Source organism: Lepisosteus platostomus, chromosome 6, assembly GCF_059453375.1.
Source record: "Lepisosteus platostomus isolate fLepPlt1 chromosome 6, fLepPlt1.hap1, whole genome shotgun sequence".
NCBI lineage: Eukaryota > Metazoa > Chordata > Actinopteri > Semionotiformes > Lepisosteidae > Lepisosteus > Lepisosteus platostomus.
Window position 1 is genome coordinate 5,917,896 of NC_142616.1, and position 26,064 is coordinate 5,943,959.

The following is a 26,064-nucleotide window of genomic DNA, read 5'->3' on the forward strand; positions in this document are numbered from 1 at the left end:
TCTTTCTCTCCTCTCTTCACAAGGTGCGGCTGGGCCCTGGGACTGTGTCTCTTGTGCCTTTCGTTGCAGCTGTTTCTGCAGCAGTGTGGAGTGTGGAGGGTGGGGGAAGTTATGTGGGGGGTATGTGAGAGTCACATGCAAGGGCTCTGCAGAGGAGCCTGGGTCCTGTTTCCCAGCAGCAAACAGACAGCGACGGGGTGGCGTGTCTGCGCGCGGGAGGGAGGGGTGTCAAGGCCAAAAAAAGCAACTGGATTCCTCCATGTGTGAGAGATATGATTAGCTGTGACTCAGGACTGCCGGGCGCACTGAGCACTTCTCCTCAAAGGTTAGCAGACTCCCACGAAGCTCCCGGCCCACTGGTCACCCTCACCGCGGCTCACCAGAGACCCCCCTTTCTGCCCGGCTCTTCTGCACAAGCAACACAGCAGGTCGGCTCGGGGCTCCTACACGGCAGGACGAGATGGGCAAAGAGGTGAGTGGGCAGCTGGCCACCTTCTTTTCGGGAACGTAGTTTTAATCCGCCGCGACGCCCACGTGTTTCTCGCGGGCTCGGGGATAACCACTTTCGGAGTTGGGGGGGGGGGGGAGGACGTGGGAAATTGATTGGAGAAGCGTCGACGCTCAGGAGGCTGTGAAATGCACCAACTGGGGGAGAAACAGTTGGTTTGTGAAGCGGGGCTTTACAGGCGGTTGAGGAGGGGGAGAGGCAAAATTCGAGCTGTGTAGCTTTTGCCACTTCAGGGCGGCTGCGGAATTTCACCTCAGAAAAGGGGAGATCTAATTTTGCCCTCGAAGGCGAAAAGGCTTTAAAAGTTTCCCCGTAGTTCTTCAACTTGACATTTTAGTCCTGAAGAAGCAGCCCAATGTAGTATTTTGTACATCTGCTGTGTTATTTAGATCTGCCACATCTGCCACATCTTTCAGACACCTCAAAGTTATTCAAATGGCTCAGCGTCTTCAACCTTAGGGCACATTCAGACTTGCCCTTGGAGTAATTCGACGAGGCGGCTGTATCACGTTTTCCATTAGCGAGCCGGGGTAGCTGTGCCTCTTCAGCGAGGGGGTTGTGGGTTCAAATCCTGGATGGGATGCTGTTGTTGAACCCCCGAGGAAGGCTCTTCACTGAGACTGCTCCAGTGCAACTCCCTGCTGTGTTCCTCAGGTGCTTGTTGTGAACGGGAACGGGCTCTTAATTGACAGGCCTGATAAAATTAAAATCAGCAGATGACTGAATGTGTACAGTATGTGACCAAGTTTGTACAGTACTGAAGGTTTAGGGAGATGCCTGGTGCCCTGATCCTGAACTATTTAAAGAAAAGGGGGCTCCTCTTCCTCTCACGTCCAGCCGAAATGAGCTCTGCAAAGTACGAGAAGCGTCTGTCGGTCATGCAGTTGAAACTGGAAAGCTCCTGCACTGGGGCCAAGCTCTTCTCCATGATCCTTCATTTAAACATGTCCGTGTCTGGTCCATGGCGCTGCCTGATCCGCTAACAATATTACTGTTTATGTATAAAGCACCCCTCCGAACAGAAGTGTACACAGTGATCAAGAAGAACACAAAGGAAATAAAAAAACACTGTACACTGAAAAGTACAAAACAATGAAACAAGACCAAACAAGGCAATTGGTCGTAGCCCCTGGCAGAAAGGTGACTTTTGTGTTTAGATTTGAAGAGAATCAGTGCGTTTCTCTCTCGAAGAGTTAGAGGAAGCAGCTACAGAAAAGGCATGGTCACCAAAAGTCCAAGATTTAGTCCTGGGTACAGTGAGCACAGGACCGGCCTCAGCTGGACAGAGTCTACAAGAGGGGTCATAAGACAGAGGAGCTCAGAGATGGATGATGGAGTCAGATTAAAGGCATTTTAAAGGCACTTCCCTCCAGCTTTAGAGACAGTTTCTTCACACACGCTGTCAGATTATTGAATTCGACCTCTACCACTCGACTCGACCTCTCTGATGTTTTTAGTTGCGTACTGCCTGTGCTGACTGGCATTCAAGTCGTGTGATACCCAACTTTGTTGGTGTTGCTGCAGCTGTTCTGTGTTAACGTGTGCCATCTCCTTCATGTCTTGCTGTCGGAGCGCACATGCAGATAAGCGTCTCATCGCACTTGTGCAGACGGCAAAGGAACTGAACTGAGACTACGCCGAGCCTTAAAAGTCGCGAACGACATCTTCGTAGGCAACAAACTCAGAGATTGAAGAGTAGGAGTGATCTCTGGGGTTACTCTTCGAGCGTCTGGTCTCTTGACCTCTGCGTGTGGGGGATCTTCCAGCCTCATCACCCGACGCTCGACTCTCATTGTGACCGTCGCGTTTCCGCACGGGCTCGTGCTCTCCGCCCGCCCGTTTCCTCCCGCAACACCTGGGGTGCGAACAGGGAACCTGCCGCATGAGCTAAAGGAGATCTCCCCCAGCCCAGGCAGCTGAGGTCCCTGCTACGCGTGGGGCAGGTGGGGTGGGGTGATGACGTCACCGTCACGTGACGTCACGTCAGGGAAAACAGCTCCTCGCGCGGAGAAGCTGGCACCCACACGTGTGCAATCACAGTTTACGTAATGCCCGTCGTACGAGGAGCAGACAGTGGTCTCCCACACTTGCACCCGGCATTTTTACGAAGAGAGAAGTTCTAGAGCTTGAATGAAGACGTCACCCTTTCTTTTCAGGAAGTCAGGTTGCGGTATGTTGTGCCGGCCGAAACTGGCAAGAAAGAATGGAAATAATCTTGCAAAGACAGCAACGGACGGTGACGTTCAGTCTCAGCTCATAGGTGAGCGCCTGCGTTCAGGCACAGTAATTATTCCCACACCTGTCTGTAAATGACAAGTAGTCACAAGTAGAGCTTGTGAGCACGACTTATGCACAGTCTCATCTTATCAGTCAGCATAGAAAAAGAATGATTCCTTAGCGCTCTTCTGGACCCTCCACTCAGAGCTCTTTACAGGCCTTGGGGATCCCCTCCACCCCCACCAGTGTGTCCCCCCACCTGGATGAAGCTCCAGTCTGCTCACACACAGCAGCTCTCAGTGGGGAGGAGAGCAGAGTGATGGAGCCAGTTCAGAGAGGGGGGTTATTAGGAGGCCATGATGGGTAAAGACCAGGGGGAAATGTGGCCAGGACACCCCCTCTTGCCCAAAAGTAGTCACACATTAAGCAGCTTGCAGAACCAACGTTCCCACTGACTCGCTCTGTCATCTGTTTCTCCTTCTCAAATTCCGAGGTGGGCGGGGCGGAGATTCCGGGACCCGCTGGCGCGCCACACTGTGCCCGAAATCCCTGTATCCCGGGCTTGTTGCTTGCTTGCTCCGGCAGATCCTTTTTAAAATGTCCGGAAAATGTTGCCCGGAGTCCTCTATTGGCCCGTGATGGCATATTGCAGAGGTCAGCAGGTGGCGAGAACTGAATTAACTGCTACCAGCCACTGGGGATTATAGCTGACTGATAACTCCTAAGTGACTGCAGCTGTTGCGCACAATGGTTACTGTATCTATCGCAACGAGGGAACACAGGCATCGGGAGCGGCTCGGAAAGTTTCACATTCGCGCAGGAGCTGAGCAGATAAGGGGGGAGGGGAGGCTCTTTTAAGATTGTGATTGAGCTAAGATATAACTACACGCTTATCACTGAACCCTTGATGATGTTCTCAATCTTGTGAATGGGCCTTCATTCAGACCTTTTCATAACTCGCTTTCAGATCTTATTTTCAATTCGCTTTTAAACTCCCCACACACACACACAAATGTCGTGAGTGTCTGATGTGTGGGCTGCTTCGTGCGAAACTGGACAGAAGGAGTTAATGCTTCCCTGCAGCGCGTCACTCTGTCTCTGGCAGCTGCTGTAATCTGAGCCACCCAGCCAAGTCGGCCAGGGAGTTTGCTGAGATGCCAAGGGGGGGTGGGGGTGGGGGGACACAAGAATGTAAAAAAAATAACGACAAACGCTCAGCCCATCTAGAGAGCTTGATTGCTGATAGCTCAGTGATACCGGGAACAGCCCGGCCTTTCAGAGCAGTTCCCACAGCCTCCCACAAGCTCTTGTGGATAAAATACACTGCCTCCTGGTTTCAGCCTTTAAATGAACTTCCCTGTAATAGATAATGGGTTATGGAGAACGGTGGGCGGGTCCACTTTTGCAGGAAGAGCGCGTATGTGCAGAAGTGCCTCCTGTCTTTCAAAACCGTGCCTGATGCCTTATCTGCCAGGCCACACTCCTGCAGGCCAGAGTCCCAGTCTGTAGCAGAGGGGGCGATGGGTGGATGGGGAGAGCTGAGATCATATTTAGCAGCTCGTTCATAAAAACGTGTGTTTTTGAGGTCCACTTAGATTAAGTCTATAGTATCAGTTTTAAATGTGAGGAAAGATGAGTAGGTGGTGTGTTGAGATAGATATCTGTTAAGGGGCTATAAATAATCCCAGCATCTCTGAACACACACTCGGTAACTCCTCTGCTGTTATTGAGGAAGGAGTGTTTGTTTTGCTGGTGACACTGGCAGGTCAAAGGTAACCTGGGGGCTTGCTTACAGCCGGGGGGTGTTTTTTATTATCAAGGGCTCAAGGACTTGTTGTCTCTCTAGCTTCGTTTCCGCGCCGCGCGGAGCGCAAGGAAAACGCCCGCGGTCTCGTTTTTCATCTTCGTCAGGAAACACAACCGACAGCCGAGCAGGAATGTTTTGTTTTTTTTGACGAAAATGCCACAAACAAAAAAACACAACCAAAAACGATGGCGAGAACGGAAGCTCGCGCGCTTCAAGAAGTGACAACTGAGCTAATTAAATGTGGTTGAAAGAAACTTGTCTGCCCACGCTGTCACAGATGTCGCAGTTTTACAAAAAGCCACTGAAAAGTATACAGTGGTGTTTAAAAGTTTTCAACTGCATGTTTCACAGAATCTCCAAGTGAAAAGACGTTAACAACCTCCGCAGGGAACGAACACGCATTTCCGTCCGTTTTAATGCACAAGTGCTATTTATTTGCTGGATTTCACCGATTGAAAAAAACAACAACAGCGAAGGTGGCATGTGCAAAAGTTAGGCCAGTTGATTCATTAATACTTTTTACAATTATTATTATTATTTTTTATCCCGTAAGACTGAATCCTGAGAAAGAATCGACAAAGTGTGGTCTAAGGGCGTTGACCGCGATATCAATAGAACACAATATAAAGGGTCACAAAAGAAAGAGCATTCAGCCTGAATTTACACTAGGTCCATAATATAATTATATTACTTAAATATTTATTAATGTCTTACGTATATATTTATAAATGTCATAATATTCCTGACATATACTTATTACAGTTATAATCACTATATAATTAATATTACGTACGATTTTATTTTTTATATATTTTTTATGGATTATCTTCATTGCTGACGGATCGATTGAAATAAACCAGGATGGGTCTCCAGCCCTCCACCCTCACAAGGCAGGTCTCTTGGCTGCAGATCCTTAGCCACAGAGCCACCGCAATAATGATCAGATTGTAGTAGTTCAGGTGGGGAGCTGCGTCAGCATGCGTAGGCTGCAAAGGAACAAGTAATAGGTTTATTCCCTGCTGAAAAAAAAGAAGAAAGAAAACACAACGTTTCGGTCGCGGAGCCTTCTTCAGGTGTGATTGTCACTATTATTGATTGTGTGTCAATTTGTATGTATTATTCCAGTATGTTAACGCTGCCTCCTTATGCTGTTTCATTGACATTATTTTCTCTATTGAGTCAACTTCACTGGACACAGTTAGCTGTAGCAGCACGGGAACTGCATTTCAAAGGCAGTAGGTTCTGTATTAGGATGCACGCTGAGTAAAGTACAGCAGATGATTGGTATTTGGGCAGGTGCAGTGGCCAAGTCACCGTAGACGGCCCCTTTTCACCCTGCTCCCCCTGACTCTCCTCTTGGCCTTTTCTTCTCTTTTTCTTCCCTTCGCAACAAACCCCGTGGGGACTGACGGCCGCTCCTGCAATCAGAGGGGCCGCGATCACACCCCGAACCAGAACGGGCGGGACAAGAAGAAGAAGCAGAAGGAGAAGGACCTGGATGAACTGAAGAAAGAGGTGTCGCTGGTGAGGCCTTCCGCTTGGTGTTCCTGAAACCTCTGCTTCTCTGACCATCCCCTCGTGGCTCCTCGTACGCCTTGCTCCACATCCATAGGTCCGATCGAAGGAGATAAACACTTCTCCGTTTTCTTACAGGACGACCACAGAATAACCCTGGATGAGCTGGGCAGAAGATATGGAGTGGATCTGTCTCGGGTAAGATAAGAGAAGATCACTTTATTGGCCCTATACAATCTCTTGCATTAGGAATTTGTCTTTTCAGAGACCCCAGCTTGCTCTCCATGAGACACACAGACAGGGCCCTAGAGCCCTTTGCTTTTGCAACATGATTAACAGTAAGATCAGATCAGATCACTTTAGTGGCCATATACTGTACAATTTCTTGCATCAGGAATTTGTCTTTTCACAGACCCCAGCTTGCTCTCCATGAGACACATAGACAGGGAGTGAAGCTTGGGGTCAGAGCACAGGGTCAGTCATTTATACAGCACCCCTGGAGCAGCTGGGGTGAAGGGCCTTGCTCAGGGGCCCAACGGAGTAGGATTCCTCTGCCGGCCGCAGATATGAACCAGCAACCTCCCAGCCACAGGCGCAGATCCTGAGCCACAGAGCCACCGCACCACCCTGTTGTTTCTGCACCTCCTGGGTTCGTTGGCCCTGTAACCCAGGCAGTTTGCTTACTTCTTTACTGCTTACACACACTGTTTTGGCAAGAACACGGTTACTTCTACACAAACACCCAGATCTCTTTTGTGTGAAGCTTCAAGACAATCCTGCAGTGGAAACAGGCCACCAAGCCTATGTGATCTATCATTGGCCAGCATACTGAGTCATTTTTGGTAAAAAAGATCAAAGTTTAAAGTTTATTTACCAAGCACACATCAATACAGCGTACAGCAGTAATTGCTGGCAATGATTTTTTTTCCCACAAGCTCACCGGAGGAAATAGAATAAAACATGACATGAGTTAAAAGTTACAATATAAAATGACACAATAAATAACACAATAAGGATTGAATAAAATAAAACTCAATATGAATAGAACTGCTCTGTGTCCAAGGTGTATACAATGTATTATGTCCACAAAGTGCAATATACAGCATGCCAAATACAATAAAAATACTACATATCCACGTAGGGTGGTTTGCTGATAGTGACTGCAGCTTGGCTGTTTAACCAATCTTATTGCCTGGAAGTAGAAGCTATTCTATAATCGGTTGGTCTTTGACCGAATGACTCGATACACCTTGCCAGATGGTAGGAGGAGGATGACTGGGAGCCTTGAGAATAGACCTGGCCTTCTTACGACATCTAACTGAGTACTGTAGATATCCTGGACGTTTGATAAATAAAGAAGGCCAGAGGACTTTCAGATTATCACAAAATAAAATGTGCTTGGTGTGAGTTACTATATTCATGAGACAGATTTACAACACTCCCAACTGTCTGTGATGTACCTGTAAATGACCTCTATTGCATACAGTGGCGAAAGAGTAGCAGTCGAGCACCAGCCTGTAAGAGCTTCTCTCCTCAATGATAAGGGAGTTTCTCAAGATCCCAGTGTTTGTTGTAAGTTGTCATAGAAAATTCAGTGATTTCTGTATGTAAAAATAGGACAATACTGAGAAGCGTGAGATATATTTCTATACAGCTGCACTTGGGGAAGTTCCCTGTGTCCATTGTGAATGGTCAAGGGTACCGTTTTGTGACCTACAACACTGAGCTGAAATGAGCACCAGACGACATCGATTAAAACAGCTGCCTCAGATGCGCTGAGCTTTTCTTTTTTTAATTTTTAATTTTAGAGAACAAAACAAAACCATTTTACATAGAAACCACCATTATTCAGCCTTACATCACAGGCACAAATTCCCGTTTGTTCCCCTAGTATTTTACAATTATATACGCACTTTTCATATGCAGTCTTAGACAGCTTTGACACCTCTTTGCCTGAGAGGACCTGAATTGAAATTTCTCATGTCAACCACCCCCTGCCCAATTCCACCACAAAACCGCACCGCGGTAAATTTGCAGGCCAAGGCACACCCTCAGCTCTTCCATGTTCGTACTCTGGATTTACCCTGCCAGTGACACAGCTCACGTTGAACCACGGCCCCTCCTGCGCGAACAGCCGTGATCTTCACACGAGGATATACTGTGCCCCGTCTAACGGCCTGTTTCTACTGTTCTTCTCTGAAGGGGTTTACCACCGCCCAGGCCGTGGAGATCCTGGCCCGGGACGGCCCCAACGCTCTCACCCCGCCCCCCACCACCCCGGAATGGGTGAAGTTCTGCCGGCAGCTTTTCGGGGGCTTCTCCATCCTGCTGTGGATCGGGGCCATCCTCTGCTTCCTGGCCTACAGCATTCAGGCGGCCATGGAGGATGAGCCGGCCAACGACAACGTGAGCCCAACCAGTCGTCCTCTCCGAGGGTCCTATTAATAGACACAGGCTCCCCCCTCCCTGATAAGGCCGAGCCCACCCGCTGCCATGTCCCTTAAAGTAATACTCACTGGCATCCCCACTCGGGGGAGCCGAGCCGGAATATCACGGAGCCGCTGGAATATTTAGGATCCAGTTCACAAACGGTGCCCCGGCGGCTTGTTTGGTTTGGTTACCACCCAGCAACGGCCTCGGGGGCCTCTCGGGAGCCCCTTCCACACGGCGGCGCTCGGAAGTCGAACGTTTCTTCTGTGGCGTGTGCGGTGCTGCTCTTTCCCTTTCGAAAATGGTCACGGCTGGCGGAGAACAACTTCAGCCGTGGTTCCGTCCTGCTCCGGGACTCACTTCCTCAAAGAAAGGAGTTCACACGCCTCTCCTCCTCGGCTCCATTTCGATGATCAGTGTGACCGATGAGGCAGGGGGGAGGTCAAAGGTGAAACTTGACCAAACTCAGGAAGGGAGATGCTGCTTCTTAACTGTCCTGGTTTCCCCCGTTAAGATCGCTGAAAGTGGTTCGTTTTTGTGAACTTCCACGTTTGAAGTTGCAGAGCACACCCTCGCATCCACCTTGTGGAAAAATCTGACGACGCCCGAGGGAGTTTCAGGGTCCAAAATCCAAGGTTTAAGTGGTGGAGGCAATTTCAATTAAAAATGAACTACAAACCCGATCAGGTGAACGGGAAATATAGGATCCAGCTTTCACGACTCAGGAGTTTGGAATGATCATGCTCAGGCGATGCAATGCTCTTTCCTAGCACTGACCGATACCGAACTGACTGGGCTCGAGGAGGTGTGTGTCAAAGGGAGTGGCAATTTCTTCTCCTGTTCGTCGTGCTGTTTTCTTGGTTTGAAATCCGGTCACCAGTCGTGACCAGTGGTTATTTAGTGTCCGGAGGTCAATATTGGTTGACTTTGCCATTGTCCGCTCTGTTTCAGCTGTACCTGGGGGTGGTGCTAGCGGCCGTCGTCATCATCACGGGCTGTTTCTCCTACTACCAGGAAGCCAAGAGCTCCCGGATCATGGACTCCTTCAAGAACATGGTGCCTCAGGTATCTGGCACTGCTTTGTCCCTGGACAGCTATTGTTACGTTAATGCCATTCATCCTTATGTATGAAAATTTCCATGTATGGGGATCTGTGAAATATATTTAGTTTTGCAGCTGTTCCTTTTCTGGAGACAGTATGTAGTTTTTTATGTGTTTGCACTGTTTTATAGCTTCTTCTGTTGTAGGTGAATTGTTTCTGGCATTGTAGTTGACAGTGCTTTGTGATGGATGCTTTGCTCAAGAGATGCAATAGGAAAGCAGATTTAATTGATGGGTCTGTGTAGTTTTCCAAAGGTCAGCATGAGTATTATAAGACAATGGGAATTGATGCATTCATTTTTGCAGCTCTCGAAGATCATTGCTTAATCTTGTCTTGTATGCATTTGTGTTCATGATTATTTTCCGGGGGGAAGCGTTTTCCTGATCTTTCATCTTCCATATGTACTTATCTGACACATTAGCAAATCCTTCAAACAGAGCTTCAAGTACAAGCGGGAGAGTAAACAAACTTTTCCTTGGGATTTAATGGAAACTATTCAAATTCTGCAGCCGAGCCAAGTACCTCTCCATTATACTGATGATATTTATAACAAAGAACAATGCGCTCTGGAAAATATCTTCTCTGAATAGTTTAACAGTGAGGGATCTGTTTCAGTCTCACACATTGACTCTCTCCCTAACAGCCAAGCAATCTGTTCCGAAAACAAACGCAAGAGTTAGGCCGAAACATTCTTAACCCTTGCGTGGTCTGGAGCTGAGCTTGACATTTACGAGCAAGCCAATGTCTCAGACGGCTGGATCAGTCAGTAGGTTCAATTGCTTTTCTCATGATGCCATCAGAAAGATGAATGTACTGTGCTGCATTCAGCAACAGGAGCAAAAAAATAAATAAATGCCAATCGGCTAACCCATGCTGTTCTGGTACCCCAGCAAGCCCTGGTAATCCGGGATGGAGAGAAGCTTCAGATCAATGCAGAAGAAGTGGTTCTGGGGGACCTAGTCGAGATCAAGGGTGGAGACCGGATCCCAGCTGACCTTCGGATCATCTCTTCACATGGCTGCAAGGTCAAATTTTGTTATTGGGTCTGTTTTCCTCCCACAGTCCACAGACATACCGGTAGGTGAATTGGCGCCAGGGAAACTTGGCCCTGGTGTGAGTGAGTGCGTGACTGTGTCTGTGTGCCCCCCGCAATGGCATTCCATCAAAGGCGTATCCTGTCTTGTGCCCTTGCTGGACTCCAGCTACTGTAGCCTGTAACCTGTATTGGATTAGACGGATTCATGGATGGAAGGATTTGCATTTTAGCATGATTATGATAGTTGGTTCTAAAATCTCTGACTTTAGGCCTTTATCTTTGTCTTCTTCATAGCCAGTGGGGGAAAGCTAAGTCTAAGTGGGGAAGGATACCTAAAATAGGACCAGTGGCTACAATTCTGGCGCAATTTGTATCATCCAAAGTCAAGCATGGCTCTCTTGAAAAGGGCAGACAAGCACACGGATGGATGCGAAGGTACTGGTAGACAGCAGACTGAGTCACCTGCAGCCATGACGTAGTCTGGTCCATTTCAGGTGGATAATTCCTCCTTGACCGGCGAATCCGAGCCTCAGACCCGATCCCCTGAATACACTCACGACAACCCCCTGGAAACAAGGAACATCGCCTTCTTCTCCACCAACTGCGTGGAAGGTAAACTTCAACAACATATTGCATCCAGAGATTTCTTTCTTCCTCTACAGGGGAGCAGTGTGTGTGTGGGGGGGGGGGTGGGGGGTGGAAGAGTTTTTTTGCGGTTGCTAAACCGATTCACTAGGAATAACAAAACCCAAGAATCAATCGTCATGAAAGGATTATGGAGTGATAATTTGGCTTAACCCGCTTGGCTGAAGGCTGAGCTGCTGGCCAGAGGACGAGGAGGCCGGGACCCCCAGGCAGAGGGAGGAGTGACCCAGGGGCAGCTGCAGAGGTGGAGATGGGGTGGAGGTGGGATGCAAAAGACGTACGCGAAGGGAGAGATGGGGATCACGTAGTTTTAGGAGAGGATATGAGAAGTGATAGTTGATACTGACGGCCAAGTCTGATTGAACTTGGCTGTCGTCACCCCTCCTGAGCTGTCGTCACAAACCCGATTTGATGAAAACAAAGCAGCCATTGCAATCTACCAGTCAATTGCATTTCGCCACGACGCTCGTCGTCTGCAGCTGTTTTTAACGCCAGTGGAAAACTCCTTTTCCCCCCTGTTGATCACAAGAGACCGTGCCAAGCGCACACCTCCTGCGCTCCGCGCAACTCCAGTATTTATAACTTCGCTGTCAGGGTTGATCTGCCCACAGAAGCCCAGAGCTTGCCAAGAACAAGCATTCCTTTGCCATAGTGGGATTGTACTCACAGGGAAGAGGGGAGGAGCGGCACTTGACTTTTAAAACGTTTTAATCCACTGTATATGGAGCTCAGGGCTTAGACAAGAAAACTGAAAGGCTCAGTTAAAAATGCCGACTGGGCATGCATACCCCTCCACAGGGCGGAGCAGTGGCACTGTGGCTCAGGATCTGAGCCTGTGGCTGGAAGGTTGCCGGTTCAAATCCCGCGGCTGGCAGTGGAATCCTACTCTGTTGGGCCCCTGAGCAAGGCCCTTCACCCCAGCTGCTCCAGGGGCGCCGTATAAATGGCTGACCCTGCGCTCTGACCCCCAGCTTCTCTTCCAGTCTGTGTGTCTCATGGAGAGCAAGCTGGGGTCTGTGAAAAGACAAATTCCTGATGCAAGAAATTGTACAGTATATGGCCACTAAAGTGATCTGATCTGATCCTACTGTTAATCATGTTGCAAATGCAAAGGGCTCTAGGAGAAAGGGAGCTGAAGGGTTGCCTCTTGAAGAATGCCCACGTCTTAGAACCAGTGAGGAGCGGCCAGGGCTGGGTGGGGTTTCTGCCGTCTGACCGCCTCCCTCCCCCACCCGCCAGGCACAGCCCGGGGAATCGTGATCGCGACCGGGGACCGCACGGTCATGGGCCGCATCGCCACGCTCGCCTCCGGGCTGGAGGTGGGGCGCACCCCGATCTCCATGGAGATCGAGCACTTCATCCACATCATCACGGGCGTCGCCGTCTTCCTGGGCGTGAGCTTCTTCGCCCTGTCCCTCATCCTGGGGTACTCGTGGCTGGAGGCCGTCATCTTCCTCATCGGGATCATCGTGGCCAACGTGCCCGAGGGGCTTCTGGCAACTGTGACCGTGAGCAGAACCGTTTCCCTTCCCGCACCGCTGCCTTTAGAGGAGATAAATCTTTTTTCTTGCCGGCTTGCATGAAAGAGAGAATATCGGCTTAAGTGCAATTCTACAAGTGAGAAGGACAAACCTTCTGCCTGCCTTGCACTGTTTAGCATTGAGCTTGCTGCATTATTCCAAGTGATTGTAAAAATTATTAGCTCACATCAGCTGCAGTAGACGTCCAACTAGATCACCGAAAAGTCAGCTGACCTAAGTATAGCAAGTACAGGCTTAACGTTCACAATCCATCCATCAGCTGGAATGATAATAAACTGTCTCCCCCTTGTGGCCAAGACCTGTACGTACATTCAGTTTATTGTCCGATCAGAAGCAAGAAAGACCTACAGAAGCTAGTTGAGTGGGGAGCTGTGACAGCATGCGTAGGCTTCACAGGAACAGGTGAAGGTTTATTCTGTGCAGAAAAGAAAAGACACACAGTGTTTCAACTGTGGAGCTTGTGTGGTGACACCTGAAGAAGGCTCCACAGCCGAAACGTTGTGTCTCTTTTCTTTTCCTTTCAGCATGGGAATAAACCTTTACTTGTTCCTATGAAAGCTATGACTTTCATAGTGACTGACTGTACGTGACAGTTAAGGTTTGTCATGGGGTCCTGCAGCTTAACCTGGCCAGAGATAAGGGCTCCATGGGGAGTTCACCTGTGGCTCCTGATATTTGTATCTTTTCATCCCTGACGGACAGGTGTGTCTGACGCTAACGGCCAAGCGCATGGCTCGCAAGAACTGTCTGGTGAAGAACCTGGAGGCTGTGGAGACGCTGGGCTCCACCTCCACCATCTGCTCTGACAAGACGGGCACCCTCACACAGAACAGGATGACTGTCGCCCACATGTGGTTCGACAATCAAATCTATGAGGCGGACACCACAGAGGACCAATCAGGTAGCTGATTGCCATGGGAGCTGTGAAGAGATGCCACATGACAACGAGCAGAAAAAAAAGCATTTAAGAGCCAGCAGCTTTATCACTCTGCAGCTACAGCTGACAGGCCACTGGAGCCCAGCAGTGTGAGCCTGGCCAGTACCTGGATGGGAGACTCCTGGGAGAGCTGAGGCTGCTGCTGGGAGAGGTGTTAGTGGGGCCAGTAGGGGGCGCTCACCCTGCAGTCTGCGTGGGTCCTAATGCCCCAGTATAGTGACAGGGACACCTCCAGGTGGGACATAAATGTCCAAAGACACCTGACTGTTCATGGTTATTATAAACCCCCAGTGCATCTTTCAAAAAGAGTAAGGTTGTTACCTTGATTTCCTTACCAAATTTCCCCCTGGCCTTTACCCATCATGGCCTCCTAATAATCCCCCTCTCTGAACTGGCTCCATCACTCTGCTCTCCTCCCCACTGAGAGCTGCTGTGTGTGAGCAGACTGGAGCTTCATCCAGGTGGGGGGACACACTGGTGGTGGAGTGGGATTCTGCATTACCTGTAAAGCACTTTGAGTGGAGTGGCCAGAAAAGCACTCCCTAATAAATGTTAGGATTCTTATTATTAATAGTGAAGTCTTCCAATAGCGTTTCCCTGCACATAATATAAAATATACTATATAAACTATATATCTCTAGAAGGTCCTGGTAGTTGGTAGAAACTCATGTGTTCTTGTCTGCTCCCCTTGTTATAAACCTAGCTATACTCATAAGGGGTAATTGCTCAGTTATTTTACACTGGCTATGTCCTTTTGTTAACCCGGCATCACTTAATGCACAGCATCTAGGACATTACATCTGGGTACACTGGTGTCAGTGTGGTCCATTTCCACTTGAAATGTGGTCCATTTGATTGGTGTTTCGCGGAGATGCGAACCTAGTTTGAGATGTTCTAACCTATGTTTTGGGCAGTGTGGGGTATTGTGGGGCAGTGTGGGGCTGTGTGGGGCAGTTTAGGGCATTACTGGGGAGTGAGGGGGCAGTGTGAGACCAGTAGACTCGCGGAGATGCAAACCCAGTTTGATATGTTCTGACCCAGAACCCTGCCTCTGTCTTTCCCCTGTAGGCTCAACCTTTGACAAGAGCTCGCCGACCTGGACGGCTCTGGCTCACATCTCTGGTCTTTGCAACCGAGCCACCTTCAAACCAGGTCAAGAGAACGTGCTGATACTTAAGGTGCGTTTGCCTGCTGGAACACGTAAGTGTCGCCGAGTTTCGGGTGGGAAATCGTCTAGCGGAGGAGTGGGGGGCCAGGATAACCTCTTACTTTATGATCAAATTGATTCCTTGTAAATATTAAATGATTTGCTCTCTTTCACACGGGAATACATTCATAGTTGCGGCCACAACTGCAGTTCAGAAGCAAAAAATAGTGTCTGCACACTAACTATTCGTTATAATCAACCTACTTCTTAAAAATTGAAAGCCGTTTGCTAGAGGCTCCTTAAAAGGTCTCTCTGTGAAGGTCAACGGTAGGCTTTTGAGATCTTACCCCGGAGGGTTGAGATCTTTTCAGGTCCCAGACATCGGCCCTTGAAGAGCGGTCCTCTGAATTGCGGCCGTTTCTTGCAGAGGGACACCGCCGGGGACGCCTCCGAGTCCGCCCTGCTGAAGTGCATCGAGCTGTCCTGTGGCTCGGTGCGGAAGATGAGGGACGACAACCCCAAAGTGGCTGAGATCCCCTTCAACTCGACCAACAAGTACCAGGTCAGCACACAGTCATCAGGCAGGAAAGAGGCGGCGGGGTCACGGGCAGTAATCACATGCAGTAAGGACCCCCCATCACTGCCTTTGTAAAGACCGTGCCCCACACACCCGAGCCCCTCTTTTCACCAACCCCTTTATGACATCTTGTAGCAGTCTCACTCCTGACCTCAGCCGTATCTTCTGAGAAAATAAGAGTCCTACTGCAAATAACGCTCAAGGGCTGCAATCCCATTGCCTTGTCTTAAACCCAGCTCAGATTTACTCGCTTGAGTTATTCGGATTACCTACCCACAAGCCTGGCAAACTACGTTCTCGGAAGGTGCGAACCAGCTTTAATCTCAGCTTTGTCCATCCATCAATCCCTCCATTTTCTAACCACACCTTAACAGTTGAGGGTTGCGGGGTAGCTGGCGCCAATCCCAGCAAACAAGAGGCGCAAGGCAAGATATACCCTGGACAGATTGCCCGTCTGTCGCAGGGAACACACAGACACAAACACACTCACACCAGGGCCGATTTTTCCCAGAAGCCAGTTGGCTAAGAGCAATTTGGACCGTTGGGGGAAACTGGAGCAACCGGAGGAAACCCATGTGAACACGAGGTCAGAACATCCAACCTTCATGCAGGCAGCTCTCCAGGTCTGGAACTGAGCCCAGAGCACCAGCACTGCAAGGCAGGAATGCGAACCCCTGTATCACCACGCGGCCCCAGCTTCAGACTTTGGGAATGCTTATTAAAATAATCGAAAACAGTTAACGATGAAGCAAAACAGGAATGCTTTGACAAGGGTGGGATTTAGTATTCGCAGGGTGGGAAGTTAGCGAGGACTCCTGGTGCGTCTTGACCACCTGCAGCTCATCTGTTGTTAAACTTCCTCTCCGTCCCTCTTGCAGCTCTCCATTCACGAATTCCAGGATAACCCCAAAGGACACATCCTGGTGATGAAAGGAGCCCCCGAAAGGATCTTGGACCGCTGCTCCACCATCCTGATTCAGGGTCAGGAGGTCCCACTCGATGAGGACATGAAGGATGCCTTCCAAAACGCCTACATGGAACTGGGAGGACTGGGAGAGAGGGTACTGGGTGAGGACACAAAGGGTTATTTGGCAAGCATGTTATTTCTGAAAAGTACTTTCATATGCCAGAAGTTTTCAGAAAAGTATCATTGGAACACATGACAGAGCAAATGCTTCACGTGTTTTGAACCAGCAGAAAAGAAGTAGAGACACACATTGTTAGTTCTTGCCTGGGTAGCAATGTGCAACACAGGTGTCTCTTGTGACAATTCCTCCTCTGACTCCATGACAGTTGTGTATCTAATGCTCTTTTATATATTAATGTTAAAGATTCAGATCAAAGCAAAATAATACCACTGGCAAGAAACTACATGCTACATTTACATTAGATATACAGATCATTTATATCAACCCATCGCCTTTCTTGAATTACAAAAGTAGTTTGAATTATGGAAAATTATGGGAAATGATATCTTTAAAACCGTGCAATAGCAATTTTATCTCCCACTGCATGATCAATGCTGCTTCCTTCCTCTTTTTCCGTGCCGTACAGGGTTCTGTCACTATCACCTCAGCCCGGACAAGTTCCCGCGTGGGTTCAGGTTCGACACGGAAGACGTGAACTTCCCGACGGAGGACCTGTGCTTCGTGGGGCTGATGTCCATGATCGACCCCCCGAGAGCAGCCGTGCCAGACGCGGTGGGCAAGTGCCGCAGCGCGGGGATCAAGGTCCGGGTGACAACCACCGCCTCTGCCGCTGCCGCGCGAACCCGACTCGCCGAGCCCTGCTTGAAAAACCCACAAACAGTCGCTGACTCTTCCAGTCCAAATTTACGCCCAGCAGCTGGACCCAGCTTGCTGACCTGTTGGTGTTAGGTTAATCATTGGAAGAGCATCTGCGATTTGTTCTTCTAAACCCGTGACGTGCAATTCCAGGTCTTCAATACCTTCAATACCCTCAGAGGTTTTATTCCACTTCTATGTTTAATGACCTAATTCATCAGCATCTACCCAATTTGGAGGCTTAGCTTTCCTCTCTGTAGATCATGATAAAAAACGACTATAAAATAGAAACATCAATGGGGAATGGGGAATGGCTCCATCGCCTTAATCTCAAGTTTTATTAATCCGAGGGCTCACTCAAGGCGAGTATTGATCAAACCTGGCCAATCGAGAGCTTGAGCGGTCTGCGAGTTGACTTCCTTGCAGGCAGCCCCAACCCTTTGTCGATGAAAACACCAGGCAGTGCTGATCTGAGCGCGTGTCGTCGCCGTGGCTCTTGTTGACAGGTAATCATGGTAACCGGGGACCACCCCATCACTGCGAAGGCCATCGCCAAGGGGGTGGGCATCATTTCAGAAGGGAATGAGACGGTGGAAGACATCGCCGACAGGCTGAACATTCCTCTGTCGCAAGTCGACCCGAGGTGAGACCAGGGCATTGGACCAGGCCTCGTTTCCTCTCGTTTGTAAATATCTGCTGGTTTTCAGCTGACAGCAGGATCTGGCTGCGGGTTTTTACATAGCAAAGAGGAGGGGAGGGCTGTCTGGGGCCAAACCTGCGCACCTTTCAGCTAGAAGCTTTGTTATCTTTGCAGGGATGCTAAGGCGTGTGTGGTCCATGGCTCTGATCTGAAGGACATGAGCGCTGAGTACCTGGATGACATCTTGAAGAACCACACGGAGATTGTCTTCGCTCGCACTTCTCCTCAGCAGAAGCTCATCATCGTAGAAGGCTGCCAGAGACAGGTGGGGGCTTGACAGGCTTTTTTTGCTATCGACAACTTCCAGTTAACAACCAAAATCAAATATCTTAAACCTGGGAGCAAGTTCTGGATTAGAGATATATGGTATTGATTTGAAAGGTGCTTTCGGACACACTTAAATACTAATGCTTGCCAGGTCGGGGTCAGCAGTTATGCACTAAATCAAGTTCAAGTTCATTTGTCATTCCAGCCATATACAAGTATACAGAGGAGCGAGATATCGTTCTCCAGGTCTACGGTGCAAATACAGACAAGGCACTGACAAGACAATGCTATAGACAGTGTAGACATAGACATGTCTGAGAAGGTACAGGGTACATAAAGTGCAAATGTGTAGTTTGTTGAAACTGTGTCCATACAGGAAACCGCTGCATGGATGAGCTGTCTATATAGGTTTCATGTCTGAAATGCTGGTTCTGCTGCCAATCAGAAGATGTTCCTTATCCGTGTCGGCAGGGGGCGATTGTGGCCGTCACAGGAGACGGCGTCAACGACTCCCCAGCCCTGAAGAAGGCCGACATCGGGGTGGCCATGGGCATCGCCGGGTCGGACGTCTCCAAGCAGGCCGCCGACATGATCCTCCTCGATGACAACTTCGCCTCCATCGTCACCGGAGTGGAGGAAGGTATGCGAAGGCATCTCGGAGTCCGTCTCCCAGATGTCCACAATGCACCCTTGAATTCAGATCACCGAAGGCAAAGACACTCCTGCCTCAGCAAAATTGTAAAATCATTACTTAACCCTTTTGGCATTCCCATTTTCCCATTTTTACCCTGCGCACTTTTTCCGGGTTTTGCAAAGAGAGAGAGAAATGATTTTAACATAAATTTTAACATAAAGCAATTTTCCTCAGTTCGCTTACTTACTGTACCATGCGATTCATTTTCTTTTCACAAGAGGGCGACATTTTCCAAGATTGATTGACCTTTTAAATTTTGAAGTATTATGCAGCCAGATTCAAAAGACATTTCGTCGACAGTTTGTAGTCCTTCATAAAAGTGACGTTCACACCCGCTGGTCCAACTCCAGAAACGAGAAAGCAGGTACTGACATTACTGTGGCTCAACACAGGTCGCCTGATTTTTGACAACCTGAAGAAGTCCATTGCCTACACTCTGACCAGCAACATCCCAGAGATCACTCCCTTCCTGCTCTTCATCATCGCCAACATCCCCTTGCCCCTGGGCACCGTCACTATCCTGTGCATTGACCTGGGCACTGACATGGTGGGTATGAGGCAACATTGCACAACTGTACATATTCTCCCCTACACCTCTTAACATGGGATTCCTTTTCCGAAACAGGAGTGCAGGGCAGATGTACCATAATACTCTTCCTTTAATTGTCCAACCAAAATTCTGATTAAGGTTAATCTAAGCCTACTTTTCAAGTTTTAACCTTTTGATTAAGGGAGAGATTATACTTGCCTGCCAGTGCACTGAGGCATTATGGGTATATTAATACTCAAGTTCCACTTCCGGGCGCACCAACTCACCAATTCACTCCAACGTGGGAGGATGTTCATTCGAAGTCTACTTAAGATGTTTAACACTTTATTAATGCTTTACTGAAACGAGCTAGTGGACTTGTACGTACAGATTGGGCGCTACTTGTGTAGCGATCAGAATATTTCAAATTTTAGCAAATTTATTAAAGCCAATACTATGAAATTACAATTACCCCTATGCCTGCATGAGAATTCGTCCCCATTTTTTACCATAGTGATTTTTCCCATTACTAAGATTTGTACAGGAGCCTATATCAAAACATGAGACATGAGACTGAGCTCCCGAAGCACTGTGAGCTTTCACTTCCTGCCCCCCGGAGCGTGTTCTGTTTTCTTGTCATCGACAAATCACACGCTTCACAGGTCCCGGCCATTTCCCTGGCGTACGAGGCAGCAGAGAGCGACATCATGAAGAGACAGCCCCGCAACCCCAGGACGGACAAACTGGTCAACGAACGGCTCATCAGCATGGCCTACGGGCAAATCGGTGAGGACAGACCTTGCTTACTCTACTCATGCTCCTGCTCACTCATCTTCAGACCGTTGAGCCAGACGGCAGCCTCTTTTCCTGCGCCGATTCTCCTGGGTCCTACTGGTGCAGTAGGCCAGCCAATTTGCTCGGTTTGTTTAGAAATTGGTGCATCCGCTAGACCCACAACGTAAAAGACTGGAAGGGCTTAGTGTGCGACCGCTCCTGCTGGGACGTTGCAGTGCTTTCTAGGTCTGTCCCACGCTAACCAAAGAGATTCGCCTCCACTCTGATAACTGTAAATAGTGAAAGATAACTTCCGACCCCTCTGCCCAGGAATGATTCAGGCTCTGGGTGGCTTCTTCACCTACTTCGTGATCCTGGCGGAGAACGGCTTCTTGCCCTCGAGGCTCCTGGGGATTCGTCTAGAATGGGACGACCGCAGCAGGAACGATGTGGAGGATAGCTACGGGCAGGAGTGGGTGAGTCAGGAGCCGGGGGGGGCAAGCGAGTGGGCAGGGACCGGGAGCCGTGAGAGTCAAGCAACGGCTTCACTGAAACAACACCCTCCTCTAATCCAGCCAGCTCTTCAGATGCCGGTGCTTTAAGGAGAGCTAGAAAACCTGCAGCCACACTCAACCTTCATGACCAGGATTGCAACCCTTTGTGTATACAGTCCAGTAGCTTTATATAGAAATAGAGAGCGTAATGGAAAGTTACTGAGAAAAAGTGTTTTATCCTAAAAATGTTGTTGACGGACAGAGCTGTGCTGCAGAAGCAGCCGAATACTTAGAACAAAGTGTGACAGCACCCAGCTCGTCAAGGGCACGGGATGTTTTAATAATGTCTATCTCTGCTGCTTGAAGAAGGGAGTATGAGAAACTATTTGAATAACTGCTCTTCTTTGCTTAAAGCAGAAACCTATAAGGAATGGAAAATTACTGCCTGTCCTTGAAGTGTTGCATCAGCTTAAAAAAAGATATAAAACAAGGGCTCTCCCTGCTTGCTTTTGAATCAGCCTTCACTTCTCTGCACAGACGGGTGATGGCTTTTTCCCATATTGCAATATGAATAAAGACCTTACTGAGTGAATGAGAAAACCTCTCCTGACATTCTATTACAGTTCTACAGCAGTGGCGATGACAGCCAGTGCCGACAATGTAACCGAGGAGCTCCAGAACCAGGCTTCTTTCATTTTTTTTAGCCCAGTCTCACATCAAAGCTACCGCACTCTCAGTCATAGCGTCTGAGCAGAAAACTGAGAACCAGCAAGTTTCTCGATCCAAAGAACACCGAGATAGGACAGCTTTGCTGAAAGATTCCTTTCAAGAAGGAGGAAAGAGTAGTGGCATCATCTCCATGATCATGCATCTGAGGAAAGTTTGCTTTGTTGCCGATAGGTTAATCTTTCTAAACCCCCAAAGTCATGTGACTGATTTTTCGCCCCGTTTCCTTGGTTAAACGCAAGGATCATAAGCACCGCCATGTTAACTGGGATGGGTAGTTTTTAATTCAGTTTGAATTTTAACTAGACGTACAGTCTTCGTATTTGGCCAGGGCTTTAAAGAGAGGGCGCGCCCAAAATGTTTCGGTGCCGTCGTCTCCGCTTTAAAGGTACCCCCCTGGTGGAAGAATCTGACCTCGAACGTTTGCCCAGCGTACCTTAAGGTGAGATTTTTCCCAATAAAAACCAGCAAGTTTCTTGATCCAAAGGACACCGAGATAGGACAGCTTTGCTGAAAGATTCCTTTCAAGCAGGAGGAAAGAGTAGTGGCTTTGGATTCACCATCATGAAGATCATGGGGTTCAGATCACTACTATTGTACCCTTAAGGAAGGTGAGATTTTTCCAATAAAATGCCCGGTTGTATAATCGTGTATAACTCCCCTTTCACCACAGACCTACGAGCAGCGCAAGATCGTGGAATTCACCTGCCACACGGCCTTCTTCTCTAGCATCGTGGTGGTGCAGTGGGCCGACCTCATCATCTGCAAGACTCGCAGGAACTCCGTCTTTCAACAGGGCATGAAGTAAGCAATGCGGGTGAAAACTCCTGTACTCTACGGCTGCCTTTTCAGAAACCACTCGAAACGTCCAGAGTACAAAATTGGCCCAGGAGATGTTGATGGATGGATGAATGGATGATCTGATGGATAGATGACTGGATAGCGTTAAGGGTATTTTTGTTTCAGAAGTTATCATAAGGCTGAAAGCTTGGTACAGTACAAACCACAAACAACAATTTGCTCGTGTGGCCGAAGCCTATGTCTTGAGCAATCTCAGCATCAGGGTTTGGGTTAGCTCTACAGAGCTTTCAGGGGCAGTTGGTTTTCTGCTGCTGTTCACAGGAAACATCTGGCCCCCCATGGGCCCCGTGTGATTTATTTATTACGTCCACTTGTAGGAAAAAAGAACACAAGAGAGTGGTTTCACATTTACGTAAAAGAGAGCCAATTTTTGCCACTCTCTGGGTTTCAGGAATCGGATCCTGATCTTCGGGCTGTTCGAAGAGACGGCGCTGGCGGCTTTTCTCTCCTACTGCCCCGGGATGGATATCGCTCTGCGCATGTACCCGCTCAAGTATGATTTCGCCATCTCCCTCCTCCCCAACATACGCTGCTGTGAGTGTTCATTGACTGAGCCCACTGGAGCTCAGCAGTCAGAGCCTGGCCAGTACCTGGATGGGAGACTCCTGGGAAAGCTGAGGCTGCTCCTGGAAGAGGTGTTAGTGGGGCCAGTAGGGGGCGCTCACCCTGCGGTCTGTGGGGGTCCTGATGCCCCAGTATAGTGACGGGGACACTCTACTGTAAACAGGTGCCGTCCTTCCGATGAGAAGTAAAACTGAGATCCCGACTCTCTGTGGTCATTAAAAATCCCAGGGTGTCTCTCGAAAAGAGGAGGAGTGTCACCCCGGTGTCCTGGCCAAATTTCCCCCTGGTCTTTACCCATCATGGCCTCCTAATAACCCCCATCTCTGAACTCGCTTCATCACTCTGCTCTCCTGGGGGGGACACACTGGTGGGGGTGGAGGGGATCCCCATGATCTGTAAAGAGCTCTGCGTGGAGAGTCCAGAAAAGTGCTAAGTGTAAGAAATTTAATAATAAAATCTTATTGATAAAATGAACACAATAATTGAAAAGCCATACTCCCACTTCCTGAACAGATTGGAAATTCACTATATTATACCAGCTTTCCGTTGCACAGAGATGTCTTGCGTCTAACAGAAATTGGACAACAAGTACCAAAACATTACTTTGTAACTGCTAGGCATCTGAAATACCCAACTGAATCAAACTGAGTAAAACCGAAACATTCACTGTAATGACGTTAAACACTATTACATGAAAGTGTCGTTTATTTGGTTGTGAAACTTTGGTTATCTGATGGCACTTTCTATATTACCATTCTGCTGTCCCATATCAATGCGTACTTTAAGGTAGCTGCAAGTGGATGATTTCATTAAGAAAAAGCCACTCAGCAAACTTGCCAACCAGAGATTGATAGTGAAACCCATTCAAGATGCGCTGCACTTTGGTACATAAAAAGACACTGGTGATGAACACTGTGATCCAACCACTGTTGCTTTAACGTGACAGGCCTGTGATTGCCCAGGTGGTTGTCTACAATTAGTCAAGCACTCCCAGGGCTGGGTGGGCTTTGTGGTTCTTCTTTCAGAGCCTACTGTGAAGTCAGCGCGAGACATGCTACTTGTCCAATTGCTTCCAACTCTCCTGTAAAGCAGTATGGAGCAGAGATGTTTCAACTGACCAATGCTATCGACAAGTGGCCGTGTGAGATATGAGTTATCATTGGCCTTCGTTCTCCCTTTGTGGTACAGAGGGAACTTTGAAACCAAGCCACTAAAATGACTAGCGATTCCAAACTGGTAAGGTATGAAAAGGAAAATAACTTGGGAGGTATGTCTGCGGAGCTCTTGGATCTTGACACCCCAGTTTGCATGTTCTCAAGTATTCTTGGGGCTGTTCGCTGGTAAAAACTTTTCCTCCTGTTTAGTAAAGTGGGTATGCCAATATTCTCCATTTTCATTGGGAATGGGGCACTCTCCCAGTTATCAACTTCATAGGGAGGAGCGCTGCTACTATGCAGACTCAGTCGTGCCTGTGATTACCTTCAGGTGAAGACAACTGCTCAGGTGCATATACTAATATTTGACGGGATTAAATCTTTCTCCATTTCAGAATCACCTGGTGGTTCTGTGCCTTCCCCTACAGTCTCCTCATCTTCATTTACGACGAGATCAGGAAGCTCATACTCCGAAGGAATCCCGGGGGTATGTTTTCGTTCTGATTCACCATGTTGATTCTAGAAGAGTTCTAGAAGACGCTTGATTTCTTTTTCATAGAAACGCTCCAGTTGAGACAATTGGTTTAATTGGGTCATTAAGTGCCCCCCAAGTTACTGGAGAAATAGAATATACAGTTAAGATTCTAAGATAGTTTTTAAATACCTTGATAAGATGAGCCAAATCTGCACTGAAGTCACCACAGAAATTAACATTTTAAAAATAACTAAATTACGGTTGTCTTTTAAAATAAAATATTTCGCATCTAGAAATGCTTAAGTGCTCTAACAGATCCATCCTAGTTTGTATTAAGGAGTCGAGTTGCCCTCTCCTTATCCAATTTCTTTCTCAACAGGCTGGGTTGAAAAAGAGACGTACTACTAACTGAAGATCAATTCAAGATGTCAGCAGTGTGTGCACTAAAATATTAGCTGGCATGGAAAAAAAACATTTTACATGTTATCTTCAATCTAAATGAGTGTACAAAGGGCTTCTTTTATATACATCAGACTGAAGTTGTCTCTCATTCAGACACCAAATAAAATGCTCTAAATACAAACTGACTGCGATTTGTTTCTCCCCATCAAGGAAAAATAAATGCAATTACACAAAGAAAAAAAAATGTGGTCTTAAAAGAGAGCGACATTTAAATAAATGTGTTGGGACTGACCGATTGCTCTTCTAAATGCTGATATTAAAATGCATTTCACCCATTTTAAGTATTCTGATTCTGGTTCTCTTTCCATACTCATCCTTCTTGATCTCAGTGCTGCCTTTGACACTGTTGACCATAACATCTTGCTTTCTCGTCTCGAGACTGTGTTTGGAGTCTCTGACACTGCCCTCAAATGGTTTAAGTCTTACCTCACTGATCGCTGTCACTTTGTCTCTCTCAATGGGTACAGGTCTGAAATTGGTCTTGTCAAGTCTGGTGTCCCTCAGGGCTCAATACTGGGCCCCTTGCTCTTCAGCATTTACATGTTCCCACTTGGTCAGCTTTTAAGATCACATGGCCTCAGCTTTCATTTCTACGCTGACGATACTCAAATATACATCCATACCAAACCTGACACTGATGTGGCTGTCTCTATTCTATCTAATTGCATCTCTGACATAAAAATTTGGATGACTCAAAACTTCCTTCATCTTAACTGTGACAAGACTGAAGTCATGCTTATTGGTACCCCCCATCAACTTCGTAAAGCCAGTCCTGTAACCCTGTCTGTAGATGGCTCTGTACTTGAGCTCCAATCAAAATTGAAAAACCTTGGGGTTATATTCGATTCTGGCTTAACATTCGACCCACATGTACAGCATACTGTCAAAACATCTTTCTTTCACCTTAGAAATATCGCAAGACTACGCCCTATGCTATCATTAACTGTGGCTGAAAAGCTGATCAACATATTTGTATTCTCTCGAATTGACTACTGCAATGCTCTGCTCCCTGGGGTATCCAAATCTACTCTGAACAAGCTGCAGTATGTCCAAAATTCAGCAGCCAGAATCCTGACCAGATCTAGTGCAAGTGTTCACATTACTCCTATCCTGGAGTC

The 26,064-nt window shown here is 48.0% G+C and overlaps 1 protein-coding gene across 1 annotated transcript; it reads left to right on the forward strand.

Moving 5' to 3' along the window:
* The first annotated feature begins 210 nt into the window (after nucleotides 1-210).
* atp1a2a (ATPase Na+/K+ transporting subunit alpha 2a) lies at nucleotides 211-25,067 on the forward strand. The gene is made up of 23 exons (XM_088633889.1): nucleotides 211-472; nucleotides 5,961-6,056; nucleotides 6,186-6,245; nucleotides 8,250-8,453; nucleotides 9,429-9,542; nucleotides 10,470-10,604; nucleotides 11,110-11,227; nucleotides 12,500-12,768; nucleotides 13,504-13,702; nucleotides 14,807-14,916; nucleotides 15,313-15,447; nucleotides 16,341-16,530; nucleotides 17,017-17,192; nucleotides 17,753-17,889; nucleotides 18,061-18,211; nucleotides 18,685-18,853; nucleotides 19,300-19,454; nucleotides 20,099-20,222; nucleotides 20,541-20,686; nucleotides 22,104-22,234; nucleotides 22,683-22,784; nucleotides 24,405-24,496; nucleotides 24,864-25,067. Exons 1-23 carry the CDS (start codon nucleotides 461-463, stop codon nucleotides 24,890-24,892), a joined length of 3,054 nt encoding a protein of 1,017 aa, XP_088490015.1. The 5' UTR covers nucleotides 211-460; the 3' UTR covers nucleotides 24,893-25,067.
* The last annotated feature ends 997 nt before the right edge of the window (nucleotides 25,068-26,064 follow it).